We start from the raw sequence: 18,133 nt of genomic DNA on the forward strand, positions 1-18,133 counted from the left end.
AGTAGTTCTTTTATTGTCAGTACTGCATGTGTACAGGACATACAGAGAATTAAAATTACACTACTCTCCTTCCCAAAAACTACAGCAAGTATAGATATATAATATAAAAGAATAGGAGACATTATATTTACAATAAAACAAGGACACAATAGACATACATGAGACAAGAGACACAAGACAATAGTGCAATAGTGATGGGGAGGGGGGATTAAAATGGAATGACAGTGCAAGAATAAACAGAACCCGTAAAAATCAGTAGTGCAAATATGGTATAATAGTAGCTTAAGGCTGGTAAAGTGAATGAGTGTGTAAAGTTATTAAAGTTCACAGTTTTCACCACTACATCTAAGATATATTTCTGCTCTGAAATATACTGTTTCTGTAAAGTGTAGCAGTGTTTATGTACAACTGATGAACGTCCTGTATGTTTACAGCGCTTGCACTGAAAACAGTGAGGAAGCTGCAGAATTGTGTGTGGGATTAGAATATGAGCATGACGTTCTGTAGTGAAACAGGAGATACAGTATGAGGAATAAACTCCACTCAGATATAAGTCAGTTAGAGTAGCAGCATAAGAGCGCTAACAGTGAGAACCTTCACCAGCCTGATTCTGTGAGAAGCTCATACACCAGAACACCTCGAGCGGGAGGATGAACTGATAAATCTCTCTCTCTCTCTTTCTCACTCTCACAAACATTCTCTTACTCACACAGTGTAAAAGAAGTGTATTTCATACAGCTGTGTTGATTTTTGATGTTATATATATATATATATATATATGTGTGAGGTACAGTATTGTTAGTTCTGCACTGATATGGTAAAAAGCTACTTTAACTACTACTAAGTTGATAATTTTGGTGAAAATTTGTGAAACCTGTAGATTTTATTGAGTTTTAGAACATTATATGAGGCCAACTGTTTTTTTTTTGGCAGTGTGGGCAGTGTGCCAAGTCCTGCTGGAAAATGAAATCTGCATCTCCATAAAAGTTGTTTTCAGCAGAGGGAAGCTGTAAGATATGAAGTGCTGCAAGATTTTGAGGGAAAACAAAACTGCACTGACTTTAGACTTGATAATAAAACACAGTGGATCAACACCAGCAGATGACAGACATGACTCTCCAAACCATATATGAGTTTCACATTTTGAACTGAATTAGTGAAATAAAGTAAATTTTCAATAATATTCTCATTTTTTCTCATTTACTTTTTAGAAGTTGTTTTCAGATAATTATTAATCAATTTATAAGAGTAAGAAATGTTATTTATTTAATGTTTTTTTGATCTGAACATTCTCTGCTCTGTTTCTGCAGGTACTGTTTAGTGCTCCGTTTGGCGCTGGTTTAAGAACTGTAATGTATATTTAAGAACAGGACAGATGTGTGTGTTTTTCTCCACAGTATCACAGTGAGTGTTGGTTAGTTAATTCATGAATATTATAAGTGAAACTGAAGCACAGTGAGGGAACATGATTTATTCTTTAGAGCTGTTTGTTGTGTTTTTGGTGAGACATTAGAACAGTGACTGTTTGTTCTGATGGGCGTTTATAACAATTCAATCAGCAAAAGCAGTAAAAACACTGTACAGTTAAAGTGTTCAAAATAATTATTATTATTCAACCCTCACTGCAGTAAAGTGTTTTAACAAGTTATCATGTCATCTCTGCTTTCTGCAGGTGGCTCTCTGTGATCTCCTGGTCTCCGCCCTTGTCTTTAGTGCTCCCAGTTTTGTCATTTGTAGCTCCGCCCCCTTGTTACCTGACCCCGGGTGTTTCCTGTTTCCTGTTGCTCTTTCGTGTACTATTATATCAGCTCTTTTGTTTCTGCTTGTGTTTCTTTATTTTTGTAGGTCTTTATAGTAATCAGATTGTTTCTTTGATTCTTTGTTTCCAGTCATTTTTGCATCTGTTTCTTTGTTGTTTTGCATATCCTTGCTGCTAACTTGATAAAGTTTTACATTATTTTTTTTTATCTTGTTCACAATCATATCAAATAAGGAATTGTATAAAAGACTAATGCAACTTAAATTTATTCTTTAAATATTTCATCTTATATACCAACAAATGTTCCTCATTGACACAATTATTCAACCCCTTAGTCACATACAGCATTATTTATGTGCTATTTTGTGTTGGTCTATAACTTAAAATATCAAAAAAATATATTTAAGTTTGTGGTTGTAAGGTGAGAAAATGTGAAAAAGTTCATGGGGTATGAATACCTTTGCTAGCCACCGCTGTAAGATTGTTCTGGAATCCAGTGCATCAGGTCAGTCAAACACTCTGGGCCCTATTTTAGTGATCTATAGTGCACTAGTCAGTTGCACTTTGTGCAGATTGATTTAGGGGCGTAATGTGTGTCTTCAGTATCACCAGGGTACAAAAAAGTACATCTTGTGCAGCTCGAAACGTGCAAAAGGCATGTACTAATGTACTTAATTAATCAGTAGAAGTGCCAGTAGAAGTTCCCTTTAAGAGCCAGATTCTCTCTGACTTTGGTGCATTTCTATCTTAGCTTTTGATTGGGCGGCTGACTGTTGACTGTTGTCAGGGTTTTAATCAGTCAGTGGCGCTCATGTGTTTCCTGGCGACAAGATAAAAACACGCTAGAAATTTACCTGAACACACTTTACTTCCAGACCACCACACGCATCAGCTTTAATATATTCCTAAACTCCGATGCTATGTTAACGATGCGGGCTCAAGGTGTAAAATAGACTGTTTACAGGGTGTAAGATAGCAATAAGCATCAAGACACGCCTTACACAGGGTGCATGACAGGACCCTGTATATTTCTAGTAGTATATGAGTGTGTTCGGCTTTAGCTGTAGATATTCTGAATTCTCAGCGTTTCTGTCTCGCAGCTGCTGCTGCTGCCAGATAATCCGAAATCCCCGACCTGATACAGGATTTATCTACATCCATGATCCAACATCTGTCGAGAGCTCAGAGTAAAGAGAGCAGAGAGAGAAACCGCACAGCTGAAACGCCGTTATTATTTTCACAAGAGAAACCGCTCTTACACACTCCGACACGTGGTGAGTATCACTATTCACTCGTAAGGTTCGACTCTGTTTAGTTTTTTTGGGGTGATTTTTTTACGTTTTAAAAAGGCTAGTGAAAATATAAAGTCAAAATAAATTATGGTGCAACTTAATGTATTACATTTCTTTAGGAAAGAGTATTATAAATTAGGATTTCTGACATTTCAGAATGATTTAAATGAAATATGATTATTTTGACAGAATTCAGAATTATTATTATAGAAATAAGACACAAAGATACAAAATAAAACACCAACCTTTATGACCTTGACAAAATTTGCTACATTTTAAAAAGACTAAATCAGTGTAGTTAAATCAAACATCATGGTATTTTAGTAGTTTACTGATATTAAACAATGTAAAATAAAAAATAAAGAAATAAATGTATATATATTTAGCAAATACTACAAATTCTCTGTTACACTCTTTGATTAAAATATCCAAAAATTGCACCAGTTGAGTTTTTCACTCTGTTTCCTGTTATCCATTGAAATAAGATATAAAGTAATGTTTATAAGTATAAAATATGGATAAGTGGTTTTAGTGGTTTTCGAACCACTAAAAATATAATTTTGTAATTATAATAACTTTAACCCAGCGGTGATCATGAGTATTACAGCAGCAGATGTGTCTGGTTTAGTTATTATTTTAAAATCATGTTTTGTAGAGAATAAATGATTCTTTTTTTTTGTGTATTCTTGGTAAAGTGGTTAATGGAAGCGCTGCTGTGTTTCATACCTTTTTTCCTAAAGGAAACTAGGGCAGCTTTACTAAAACACACGGCATTTTAATCAGACTAAATATTTCCTTCAGGATTACGCAATCAGTCCATCATCTTTCCTGTTTAACAAAAAGAGACGTTCAGTTCTGCACAGACTGCTTTTAATATTTTTATATAGTCAGATTTTATCCTTCACACAATAACAGAAAAAAAGGTTGTAAAAAAATTACAAAAACCATTTAAAAGAAACATAAAGCTACGTTTATAAATCCTTTACTAAATATTTCACAAAATTATTATACAATTACAAAACATAATGTTTGAAAATTAAACCAATCAGAGTGTCTCTTGCTCATCATTCCCTTTAAGATTCAGGTGAGCTCTGACCTTGGCGAATTGCTATTTTAACGGTGCAGCTACCTGGCTGATTGTAGTTGTGTTATCAGCGAACTTGATGATAGTGTTGAAATTAGTGTAGAGCAAGTCCATGATTATAGAGTTTAGAGACCATTCAGACATCGATCAAAAAATATAAATTGAGACATTGACACACAATAAAGGTCAGTTTTATGAAATCTATCACCAAATATTTACAAAATAAAACATACGACAATGCAAAACATTGTTGTGTAGACAAACGGTACAAAAATACAGCTGATTTTGCTATTTATAGGTTTATGTTTGAGTAAAATGAACATTGTTGTTTTATTCTATAAACTACAGACAACATTTCTCCCAAATTACAAATATAAATATTCTCATTTAGAGCATTTATTTACAGAAAATGAGAAATGTCTGAAATAACAAGAAAGATGCAGAACTTTCAGACCTCAAATAATGCAAAGAAAACAAGTTCATATTCATAAAGTTTTAAGAGTTCAGAAATAATCAATATTTGGTGGAATAACCCTGGTTTTTAATCACAGTTTTATTTTCATGCATCTTGTCATCATGTTCTCCTCCACCAGTCTTACACACTGCTTTTGGATAACTTTATGCTGCTTTACTCCTGGTGTAAAAATTCAAGTAGTTCAGTTTGGTGGTTTGATGGTTTGTGATCATCCATCTTCCTCTTGATTATATTACAGAGGTTTTTAATTTGGTAAAATTAATGAAACTCATTGTTTTTTCAGAGATGTATGTAGAATGTATGTCAATGAATTGAGTCAGTGAAAGGATAAAAAAGAAAATATACTGCAAAGTAAATGTAAAATAAGTTTTAAATCTCTAAATCTGCCCCTGTATCTGTGTGTTTTTTCCCGTTATTTAATGTCAGTACATGAACACAGTCTGATCTCAGTGATTATTCTTTCTCTAAAAATGAGATTACACGCTTCCTCCCAAAATCCTCACGTTGTTTTTCCACGTGTTTCTCAGAGCCGCTCTGATCTCCGCGTGTGACACGCGGTGGGCTGGGATAAACTGTTTGTTTTCAGGTGCTGACAGTAATCATGGGGAAGGCAGGTAGTAAATTATCTTTGAGGGAATCTTCACTGGATGGAGTTCAGTCACAGGTAAGGCCACACACACACACACACACACTCCTCTAGTACACCTAAATGAGTTAGTACACTCTAACACATTTTTACATTAATAGCTGAAATATGTGGCTTTGTAACAATAAAATACTGCATTTCCAATTAAATAAATTAGTCCAAGTAAATAAAAAATAGATGTTATTTATTATTTCAATTATCATTAGTTGTGGCCTTTTATTATTAAGCCCAAAATGATGGCTTAGCTATAATGGATAGCAATTAACTGGCAATGCTAGTTAACTATTCTCTGTTTCAATACTTTTGGATTTGGAATGTATATAACATGTATACAATATGCATTTGATATTACGTAACTTGATTTTAAAGCAAGTGTGTGCTGATTTATCACTAGTTACAGAGGAAGAGCCAATGTAGTGTTAGTTAGGAGTCTTGCCCAATGACTCTTATTGATGTAGATAGATAGACAGACAGACAAGCAGATAGTGTAGATAGATTTAATTTAGGTTTATAATAATAGGAATAAGCCCACATTGCAGGTGTTTATTATTATTATTATTATTATTATTATTATTATCGTACAGAAACGGCTCAGTGATGAATGAGCTGCTCAGTAACTGATGATCAGTGTGTTAAGGGGGGGGGGGGGGTTGTGGGTTTTTTTATCTCCATCGTCTCACTGCTCTCAGTCTCCTACCTTCCTGACCCAGTTACAGCTCTAATGATCTGCCCACAGACTCAAACCCAGCCTTTAACCCGGACTCAGGTCATCTGAGCTCTTCTGGAGTCACACGTTTCCCAATTACTAACACATCTACTGATCAGCACTGCAGGGTTTCTATAGAGGAAACGACTCGTTATTTATCTGAACACTGACTCAGTTCATCTCACTGCTGTATCCATGAACACCAGATCAATAAAAACAAAAACCATCACTGAAATGTGCTGTAATACTATAAAAAATATAATAATCTGATTAATCACATGCTCTGTTTAATGCTAAACATATTATAGACTATTATAAACATATTATAGAGGATGCTTACACAGGCCAGAGCTTATTTTCAGGAGATCGTACTCTACTCAAATACGTCCTAAAAAGTGAATACACTGAAATATGCTGCTAAATATGCCAGCCATGATTAAAACGCTTAAAATGAGATGCTAATACTAACAAAATTTAGATATTTGACCATATTTTAACTTAGTAAAGTCCAAATGAAATAAATAAGTCTCCAAATAAGTTAAAAAAATCATGGACGTTATTTATTATTTCACTAAACATTTTTCATTAATATGTTCTGGCCTTTTATTTTGAAACCCAAAATAAAAGCTAACTGTATTCTGTTTAATACTTTTGTAAGGGACTGTAAATAACATGTACAGCTCTGGAAAAAAAATAAAGCAGCACTTCAGTTTCTGAATTAGTTTCTCTGATTTTACTATTTATAGGTTTATGTTTGAGTAAAATGAACATTGTTGTTTTATTCTATAAACTACAGACAACATTTCTCCCAAATTACAAATAAAAATATTCTCATTTAGAGCATTTATTTACAGAAAATGAGAAATGGCTGAAATAACAAAAAAAGATGCAGAACTTTCAGACCTCAAATAATGCAAAGAAAACAAGTTCATATTCATAAAGTTTTTAGTTTCTTTTTGGCTTTCTCATGACATCGCAGCATTCAGTAGCTCCTCTATTTCCACTCACTGTTGTGTTTTTAACTTGGATCTCCGTGGAAACCGTGGTGCGCCCAAAGTGTAACTACGGTGCGCGGCAATGGACAAATATCTATTTAAGGCAACCGGTTTCAACTTATCTGGGTTTACAGTGTAGATGGTTGTTCTGGACAGGAATAAAATCACAGAGGATAAAAGAGAGGGTTAAAGAGTGATTTAATGGATTTAAGAGTGGGGGAATGGTTAAAAGTCAGTATCAGTCTGGTTTTATTAAATCGTCTCTTCTCTGATCCGGAATCCTCCCCCGTCAGCGGTCTCCTCGGGGCCGGGGATCTCCTCGGGTTATGTGATGAACTCTGGCAGGACTTGTCAGTCGTCCTCTTCATCCACGACGTCGTGAGAAATGAGTTCAGCTCTCCACGGCCATTTCCATAAACACTTATCTCCAGCAGCAGCGGTGGCGGTGGTGAACTCCAGCGCTGGGATTAGGCGGAGCGCCGCTCGGACGGGTTTAGTGGAGTAAATCTCAGGATTATGATGTCAGGCTGGAGAGGATGATGGCGGGTGGGTGTCGGCTCGGGGGCTGGGGTTTGGTCGGGGTGTAGAGATGGAGGGATTGAACAGTGATTTTGGGGAATTTCGGCACTTTTAGAGAGTAGGATCCTCAAATATGAAGAGTCAAGACAATTTCTGATATTTACCTGCAATTCCAGAGGAAATATATAGGATATATTTTCCATGTGGTGAGTATATAAACTACTAAACATCAACATAATAAAAAGACCTGATTCTTTGGAGCAGTTCCATAAAACTACTGTACATCAAATTTAGTTTTTTTGCATGCTTTTAATATTATGTTAACACTTTCTACGAACCCTGTATTCATAATGTATTATAAATGCATTTATAATGCATTTTTTATATATATGTGACATGCATAATACCTAATAATGACTGTAATAAGCCTGTATAATAACTCATAAGTACTTACAGCAATATTCATAACACGTTATAAACTACAAGTGCAAGGGTGCATAAAAAAGGGCTTATAATGCCTTATAATATCTGTTAATAAGAACATTGTACAAAGTTTTTACAGTGTTGTAATGCACTATAACACAGATTTGGTATATTTTGGTATAATGCCTTATAATATCTGTTCATAAGAACATTGTACAATGTAGTGTTGTAATGCACTATAACACAGATTTGGTATGTTTTGGTATAATGCATTATAATATGCAGCTATGATTTCTCAAATTAAGCTTTTATATAAGTGCGTAACACATTATAAAGCCTTATATACAGTCATTACTGACTTAAAGTGAAATGAATTTTCATATGCTTTTTAAACATGAATTAAATGTTATTATGCCTCACTATAATGTCTTGACTGTAATGAATGTATATAAGGCTTTATAATGTGTTACGCACTTATATAAAAGCTTAATTTGCTATAAACACAGATATTAATGATGCATTATGATCACAATTCATAATGCATCATAAACATTGCTATGATGTGTTATACATTTTTATAAATATGTATAATCATGTTTATAATGCTCTTATAAATGCATTATAATGTGTTATGAGTATGTTTATAGAGTCTTATAGAGAAATAGAGATTTATAAAAAAGTGTTACCAAATAGTTATTACTTTGAGTGATTTAAGTTCTTGGAGAATGCTCTTTTTAATACATTTTATAGAGTTAAAATACAAACACTGCAATTTCTACATCAGTATTTTTGTAACTGGAGTATTTCTACTTTTACTTATTTATGGGATTGAAGTAGCTCTGGTCCACAGAAATTGGAAATAATATAAAATAAAAGTTTGGTATCAGAGCATAATGAAATGTAATTGTAATGTAATTAGTATTATGTGTTATGAGATTAATATGTATAAGTGGATGTTTGTTTATTAGCTGTGTTTATTCTGTGTTTTTCAGCCGAGTCCTGTAGCTGCTATAGAGAGTCTCACTAAGAGCAGTAAGATGAAGGTGAAGTGGACTCACCTGGGCCTGGTGTTTTTCCTGCTGCTCTCCATCATCATGACCGGCTGCTTCTTCTGGCAGTACCATCTCCCTAAACTACAGCAAGGTAGAGATTCACACAACGCTATCTGATAAACATTTTAAGCTAATCAGTATGAAAACCAGCCAATCGCAGCGTTGCTTTACTGTGTGATGTAAGCATCATGACCAGCCACAGTTCCATATTATATGTTTTATTAATTTAATAAAAGTCATTGTTTCATAAGTTATTTTGGCCAAAATAATGCAGACTGTTATTTTCTAACCTGTTTTTAATTTTATTCACAATCCATTTCCTCCGAAGACCCGAACTCTTGCAGAGCATTTTTTATTTCTCTTTGCTATTTGGACGAACTGGCAGCTGATTAGTGTAAAGAATTAACTTTATGTCCCCGTATGAGGACTTTAGTTTTATATTTTTTATATTGAGAGATATAGGGAGAAACTTGCTGATTGTTGTGGGAAGTGACTGATTTTAGTTATTTTTTCCAAAGGGTGTGAACCACATATTCATTTGAGTGTGTCAATCATTTTTGTGTGAAATTATAGAATTTTAGATTATTTTTCTTCGTTTTTTTGTGTTGTTCCAGTTTCACACAAATGAAATAATCATGTGTATAACAAAAAATGTGTAATTACAATAATTCTGGGATCAAATTATGGGTTTCAACACTTTTGGCCATGATTATAAATGTCTGTTTCCATTTCTGATAATAGGGGGCATCAGGTGAATATTTTTGGGTTTTGCGGTTTGCAGTTTGATCATTTGTTATTGTGGACGCATTATTGCTCTCTATACCTATACACTGTGTGTGTGTGTGTGTGTGTGTGTGTGTGTGTGTGTGTGTGTTTGTGCCTGATGTATTTATTTGTTTTTCTGTTTATTTATTTTATCTTTAGACGATGATTCAGGAAACAAGTACAGCTCTGACAGGATGTGTCCTCGTTTTCCTGAACCCACACCCCTGGAGCATCCCATTCCATACCTGAAGGAGGCGCTAGAGAAAGTAAAGCATTATATATATATATATATATATACACACACACACACACACACACAGGCATCACACCCTTTGGCAACTATTTTCAATATTTCATAATTCTCAAAATAATTATATTTAACAAAATATACAGAGTTTCATACATTTACATTTGATTTAAATGCAGCAAGACAGTGAAAATAAAACAGAAATTACTTTTGTATTTGTGTTTGTATTTAACTCAATACTGTGGGAAAGTTTTTTGCAAGTAATCATAGGTGTAATTCAACCGTAAAAAATGTAAAAAATGTAAAGAATAAAATCGAAAAAAAAAAACCATTGTATACTTCTTAAATATTAGTTTTGCATTGTATTGCATTAAAAAGTATTTGAGACAATAGAAAAGAAGATCAAACAAAACAAACAAAAAATGCTTTATGTGCTAAAAACACAGAATGTTCCCACTTAGGTTCAGCTTCTCTTATGCATTTAATGCTCTTGTTTAAATATGAATAATTCACGTGTTCCTTTCCTCCGTGTTCAGGTGGACACTTTACTCCGGCAGAGCATCAATCCCATCAGGCTCCCTGCGATGTCGGCCATCGTGGTTTATAACGATACGGTGCTCTGGACCGGAAACTTCGGCAAGAGGAACGGGAGCGACCCAAACTCAGCACCTCCAAACGAGTACACCATCTACAGGTGAGTTACTCACCTTTAATCTCAACTGAAACTATAATAACTACATTTCCTCACCTCACAACCACAGACTTAATGTATTTTATTGACATTTTAATTGATAGACCAACAAAAAGTAGCACATAATTGTTAAATAAAACTGGAAATGGAAAATTATACATGGTTTTCTAAATTTTTATTAAATAAAAATCTAAAAAAGTGTGACGTGCAAAGGTATTCAACCCCCATCACTCTAAAACCCTTATAAAATAAATAAAATCTAATTTACCTAGCCATGAACCAACCATCCACCCAAACTGACAGATCCAGCAAGGAGAGCACTGATCAGAGAAGCAGCAGAGACCCATGATCACTCTGGAGGAGCTGCAGAGATCCACAGATCAGGAGGATCAGGAGAATCTGTTCACAGGACAACAGTTTTCATGCATCTTGGCATCATGTTCTCCTCCACCAGTCTTACACACTGCTTTTGGATAACTTTATGCTGCTTTACTCCTGGTGCTAAAATTCAAGCAGTTCAGTTTGGTGGTTTGATGGTTTGTGTTCATCCATCTTCCTCTTGATTATATTCCAGAGGTTTTTAATTTGGTAAAATAAAAAAAAATCAACATTTTTAAGTGTCTCTTATTTTTTTCTAGAGCTTGTGTTGGTGAAGTTTGTGGTTATAAGGTGAGAAAATGTGAAAAATGTCATGGGCTATTGTTGTGTAAAAACTGTCTTAGTTTAGATTCCTTTCACGCATTTCACTGGCTGAGGCTTTTTTAGATGAGGGATACTGAGCTGAAAACCAGGAGTCTGAATTAGCATGAACATAATCGTCCTGCTGCAGGTCCCGCCGACCTCCAATTACAGTACATATATCTCTGCCTGGGCCCTGCAGGTAATGGACAGGTGGGCTGTGACTCATCTGTTACCTGAATGCAGCATCTTCTGGGACTGAGAGCAATTACACAATCCACACGACTCGTCTCACAGACCTTCACTTTATTCCATTCACTCCTCAATAAAAGAGTCTGCAGCACAAAAGCAGGGTGAACCGGAGCAGACAGCTGAAAATACCATGACTTATGCAAAAATAACCAACACAAGCCTTATCCGGACAGAAATATAAAAAATATATATTTCACATTTCTACTCTTTAGTGATAAAACTCCTGCATCCAGACTATAATTGTAAAAACAGGAGGATCAGGGAGTTTTTAGGTTTTAGTTTTTCTCGGTCACATGACATCATCGCAGAGTTCAGAAGCTCCTCCATTTCCACTCGCTGTTGTGTTTTTTTAACGTGGATCTCCATGGAAACCATGGCGCGCCCAAAGTGTACAGTAATTACGGTGCGCAGCAGTGGACAAATATCTATTTTATTAAAGGCGAGGAGACGAAACTCAGAGATGTGCGTCCAGACGCACATTTCGTCTTGCTGCCAGTTTTAAATGGAAGTTTAATTTAACTTAATATATTTGTGTATTTTATATATTTATTCTTATTTTTTCTTATTCTTGCTTTTTGTGTGGCTGTATTACACCAACCTATTCTTATTTAATATCTATGAAAGATAAGAGATATACAGATATTTGTTTTTTTCTGCACAGTTAAACAGTAATTAGGAACAGGTTGGTATAATTACAGTATGTGTGAGTAAATTATGCAGGAGGTCAGGTGTGAAATTACTGTATCCGGCTCTGAACAGCAGCATTAATGAACTGATTAACAGTTTCTCAAACATCATTACTGGCCATATATGAAATACATAGACTGGTAAAAATATATATACATACTTAATTGTGCTTGTATTATGTAACTTTTTAGAAATTAATTAAATTACTACATTTATAAAATTTAAAAATATATTTTTTAACTTGCTAAAAATTGTGGTACAGTATATATACAGTATACTATTTAAAGTGTGCTACTAACAAAAAACAGGAACATATAAGAAGCATGTAGTATATTTGTATGTAAATCATCCATACACTTTTACTACAGAATAATTTTTTCACAGTTGTTTTTAAGCTAAAAATATTAAGACATATAATGCAGTATTTTATTTTATTTAATAGCTGTAACTATTCATTTAAATTTTTGTTTTTAAAAGTTGTTTAATTTTAAGATGCTGCTCAGATCAGGTTCAGTTCTGTGATCAGTGTGTGAAATGAATCATTACCTGCAGCGTTTCCTCACCTTTAACACCCGCTGCATTAGTGCAGAGTTACAGGTGATTAGTGAAGGTCAGCAGGACGGGCTGGGCTAATGCTCCACTCTTCTGTTTTTATTCTTCCTGCTTTCTGAAGTTAACTTTTATTATATATATATATATATATCTGTGATCTTTCTGCCTGACCTTTAATCTCCTGTTTACACTGTTGCTGAGGTTTATCACAGTGGACTCCACTCTTACACTGAGAATAAAGCTTAAATACACTGATGATGACTCTTATTTTATTTACAGTGTATCCAGGTGTTATACAGCAAGAGTATTAATATAATAATAAATAATATTATATATAATAAAACCATGATTTTAAAGCTGATGTCTGTAAGTTTTGGGATTTGGGGGATTAGGGGGATTTAGCGCCTCTCTGGTGAGAATGGGTAACTACACCAAACATGCGGAAGAATCATTTTAAACTGGGCGGGTGTGATGCGGTCTCCTTCTTTCAGAGCAAATTAATCTGATTCCAGGTTATGTTCAGAAATAAAAAAGCAATCAGAGTGTCTCTTGCTCATCATTCTCTTTAAGAGTAGATCAGGTGAGCTCTGACTTTGGTGGATTGCTATTGTAACGGTGCAGCTACCTGGACGTGTTCAACAAACTCTTCTCAGCAGAGGAAACTGAGCTGCTGGTTCATATAGAAAAGGCAGCATATTCTAATAATTACCCATATATGTAGAATTTTCACTCATATTTTATTTTTATTCTTATCATTAGACGTCTCTTATTGTTGTTAACCCTTTCATTTATTATTTTATCTCTTTATGTGAAATGGTAGATTAAAGCTTGATGGTAAATGACAGCCCCTTTAATGTTTGGCTGAACTTAAATAAAGATATATAAAGATATGTTTATATCAAAAATGATCTAAACCCTCCCACAGTGAATAAGGTTAAGATTTCGTATCGTGTGGTTTGTGATGTTTCAGGATTGCTAGTCTGTCTAAGATCTTCCCGACTCTGATGCTGTATCGGCTGTGGGAGGACGGTAAGGTCGCCTCTTTAGATGATCCTCTGGAGAAGTACGTGGAGAATTTCACCATTAAAAACCCGCTGGGAAAGAGTAAAGACTCGGAGCTGAAGTATGTGACGGATGGGCTGATATTCCTGGATAGCGGCGAGGTCCCGATCCGCTCGTCCTCCGTCACCCTGAGGAGAATGGCCAGCCAGCTCTCCGGTAATCTCCATTATTATCATCATCATTAATCAATAATCACCTCCTACCTTCACATCTGATATCGACACTTTGAATTCAATACCTTTTTCTTCTTCGATTTTTTTGCCTTATTCAAAATTGTGCTTTGGCAATACTGTAATTTTTATTATGACCACGCCAACAAAGCTTCTTTAAATTAAAATTGAATCGAATTAAGAGAGAGAGATATGTATGTATATCTGTGGAGACTCTGGATGTTTATCAGTAGTAGAGGCTGGATGTGTCTGAATTCAGTAATCTGTAATTGTAGGTCTGACTGTGCAGCTACAGATTACTACAGTAAATTACAGTAATCCTGCAGAGTGCTCCTGTACCGCAGGATAAAGTGCTAAAGTGCACAAACAAGAGAGCAATTCTCAACAAACTGGCAACCCAGCCTATTAATATACAGCTCTGGAAAAAAATAATAAACCTCTTAAAAATGATGAGTTTCATTAATTTTACCAAATTAAAAACCTCTGGAATATAATCAAGAGGAAGATGGATGATCACAAACCATCAAACCACCAAACTGAACTGCTTGAATTTTTGCACCAGGAGTAAAGCAGCATAAAGTTATCCAAAAGCAGTGTGTAAGACTGGTGGAGGAGAACATGATGCCAAGATGTATGAAATTAAAACTGTGATTAAAAACCAACCAGGATTATTCCACCAGATATTGATTATTTCTGAACTCTTAAAACTTTATGAATATGAACTTGTTTTCTTTGCATTATTTGAGGTCTGAAAGCTCTGCATCTTTTTTGTTATTTCAGTCATTTCTCATTTTCTGTAAATAAATGCTCTAAATGAGAATATTTTTATTTGGAATTTGGGAGAAATGTTGTCTGTAGTTTATAGAATAAAACAACAATGTTCATTTTACTCAAATATAAACCTATAAATAGTAAAATCAGAGAAACTGACTATATGCAGTAGCTGATGGAGGGTATATAGGGTTATAATAATGGCTACCCAGGAAACCCAGTGACCTACATTATAAGGGTCGGTTATTACAAACATGAAAATCCAAGTATGTGTTCTTCCCTATTTAAGGTCCTAGAAAATAATACTGATTGAAGTGCAATGTGCATTTACTGTATATTATTGCTACACTAACTGTACAACTCCTCTTAAATATCTATTTATAATAATTTACACTGTGAGTTTTCCTGATTATTCTCTTTCAGGTTTACCCAGAAGACTCAGAGCGACTAACCTGCTGTGGAAAGGAAAAACTCAAGCTGCTCTTAATCTTTTACAGGATGATGTTTTGGTTGCAGATCCAGGAACCAAGTAAGTTTTAAACAGGAGTGATACAGTTAAATGGAGAAACTGAGTGTAGATGATTCACAGAATTCAGGGATATGTTTTACAGTGAAAATGATGCAGTAAAGAGAACTGAAGGGATTAAAACTAAACATAAAATACAATAAACAAATGTACAGAATCAATGAATAAAAAAACAGATAAAAGAAACACTTACAGGCTGTGTGAAGGTGGTTAAAAAATGAAAAAAAAGTGATTACTGACTCCAGTGAGTTTTACAGTTTCACAGTTGTAGAGCTTTAGAAATTTAGTTTCAGAGTTTTAGATTTTTAGAGCTTTAGTGCTTTAGAATTGTAGAGTTTTACATTTTTACAGTTTTAAAGCTTAAGAGTTTTACAGTTTTAGATCTTTAGAAGTGTAAAGTTTTTGTAGATTTAGAAGTTTTACAGCTTTATAGCTTTTAAGATTTATATCTTCAGAATTTTACAGTTTTACAGCTTTAAAGTTTCACAGCTTTACAGTTTTGGACTGTTATTCCATGCTAAAGACATAAATGCTCTAAGATCTTGATATAAATCTGTAATAATAATAATGATAAGTGTATTATCTGGTGTATGTAATTTGCTAGGAGCTGCTGAATGTGTTTAAATTGTAAATTAAGTCAGATTTTTATTTTTTCTTCTGTTTCTGGAAGATGTCACTACAGTAACCTGGCCTTCTCCTTGCTGGCTCACGTTCTGGCGGAGAGGGTGGCGCGGGTGAACTACCAGCGCTGGATCTCTGACAACATCCTGGACCGGCTGGGGATGGAGGACACGGGCTTTGAGATCAGCTCCAGCATCCAGGGTCAGATGGCCGTGGGGGTTTACGTTAACGGACAGCCCTCGCCGCTTTACGACCTGGGCTGGTACCGCCCCTCGGGTCAGATGTACTCCACGGCGGCCGACCTGGCCAAGCTGGCCATGATGCTGCTGGGGGCGTACCACCGGAAGCTTCTGGAGCCGGATACGCTGAAGATCATGCTGACTCCTCTGTTCCGCTGCGATAAAGACTATTTCGCTAATCGTACAGGAACGCCGTGGGAGGTCAACGAGCAGCTCGGCTACGAGACGGTGCGCAAAGACGGAGATCTGGATGGATATTCGGCGACGCTCTCGCTGATTCCTCGTCTCAAACTCGGCCTGATCGTTTTAATGGCCGGAACCAGACCTCAGAACCAGGACATCGTAACCAAGGCGTATTCGTACATCGTCCCTGCGATGGAGAGAGCTTTCAGAGACGCCAAGAGGGTTCTAGTCCCTCCACCCAATCCGGCGCCGTACGTAGGTTTCTACACGTACGGAAACATCACGTTCTACGAGATCAAAGCCGGGCCGGGCGGAGTCCTCGTCATGCAGCAGTTTGGCCCTCAGATCGAAACCCTGATTCCCGAGAGGTATCGGACGATAAAGCTGAACTACCTGGTGGATCGGGTGTTCAGGGTGGTGTTTGAGAGGGAATACCCCTGCGTTCTTAACGTGGGTTCAGCCTCCGTCTCATTAGAAGCTCAGGACGGACAGCTCTTCAATTTTTACACCTTTAACAAAAGAGAAATCTCCCCCGGGTTCGATGCTCCGGGTCTCAACACTTACAACGTTGTGCGAATAAACCAAAAACCCACCTTTTCTAACTGACCTTTTTTACTATCGTTTTGGTTCATGTTTATAGGCTACTTTCAATGTGTATCTATGTGTACATAAATTATTAAATTAAATAAATTATACATTTTTTTGCCTTCTGACTTTACAACATAACAACATAATTACAGGTCAGGGACACCTCAGCATTATTATGTATCCAAGACCTTTATTTTCTCCTTCAGTAAAAGTTTGTAAATAGATAACATTATTCTACAGCTCCATGATGATATGCAAATACTTTTTCAGTACGTCCAAATAACATGTGATTACATTTTTCTGATTCATATTCTGAACGTTTTATTTTAGTCTATAAATTACTGTAGGTATTGTACAAAATGCATTATGTTTTTTTTTTTATTCAAGATAGAGAATTCTGTTTGTCCAGTAGGATCATTTGAATATGTCATTGAATATATATATATATTATTTACAATGTATCATAACAGATATATTGCATAAACTGCCAATATATAGTATGTTCACATCCTGTCCTAAGATGCCTTTTGTGATACATCAAAGATGCAATAACAATAAAATAAACCCTTTGGAATGACCTGATCTCTACATTCATTACTAATAAAAATATTGTTTGATTAGTACATGTGATAGCACAGGTGATGTACAGGTGACAGAACATGTGATAATACAGTTGATGATACACGTGATAGCACAGGTGACAGTACCTGTGACAGTAAATGTGATAGTACATGCAATAGTATATGTGATAGTACATGCAATAGTATATGTGATGTATGAGGAACATGTGATAGTTTAGGTGATATTACATGCTACAGTACATGTGATGGTATATGATAGACTCTTGGTTCCTGTGTTTTTGTCTGATTTTCTGTCCTAAATCACATTTCTGTAAATCTCCTTTAGAACACCATCAGTGAACTAAAATGCCAAAGCACTGGAGCAGCACTGTTAAATACTGAATATTGATTAGTGATGGATGTTTGATTTTTACTGAACTATTTGTTTAATAAATCTGACTGAATCTGTTTTTAGTATATAACAGCAGTGCTGAGAAAAGATCTGCTAAATCACACAGAGGAGCTGCAGGTAGTGAATAGAGCCGCTGCTGCTGTGTCTACTCTCAGACTGCAGAGCGTGACTGTGACGA

General features: G+C 35.4%; 1 protein-coding gene across 4 annotated transcripts; it reads left to right on the plus strand.

Moving 5' to 3' along the window:
- Nucleotides 1–2,853: 2,853 nt before the first annotated feature.
- On the plus strand, nucleotides 2,854–17,560 carry lactbl1b (lactamase, beta-like 1b). 4 transcript variants are annotated; one of them, XM_049471885.1, is made up of 8 exons: nucleotides 2,854–3,033; nucleotides 5,138–5,274; nucleotides 8,892–9,042; nucleotides 9,876–9,982; nucleotides 10,500–10,657; nucleotides 13,794–14,041; nucleotides 15,250–15,355; nucleotides 16,023–17,560. In XM_049471885.1, the coding sequence occupies exons 2-8, from the start codon at nucleotides 5,212–5,214 to the stop codon at nucleotides 16,999–17,001; spliced, it is 1,812 nt and encodes a 603-aa protein (XP_049327842.1). In that variant the 5' UTR covers nucleotides 2,854–3,033; nucleotides 5,138–5,211; the 3' UTR covers nucleotides 17,002–17,560. The 4 variants fall into 4 exon arrangements, with proteins under 4 accessions (XP_049327842.1, XP_022537897.2, XP_049327843.1 ...); XM_022682176.2 differs by having other exon boundaries at nucleotides 8,898–9,042; XM_049471886.1 differs by having other exon boundaries at nucleotides 5,197–5,274.
- The last annotated feature ends 573 nt before the right edge of the window (nucleotides 17,561–18,133 follow it).

This window comes from Astyanax mexicanus, chromosome 24 (genome assembly GCF_023375975.1).
Source record: "Astyanax mexicanus isolate ESR-SI-001 chromosome 24, AstMex3_surface, whole genome shotgun sequence".
Lineage (NCBI taxonomy): Eukaryota > Metazoa > Chordata > Actinopteri > Characiformes > Acestrorhamphidae > Astyanax > Astyanax mexicanus.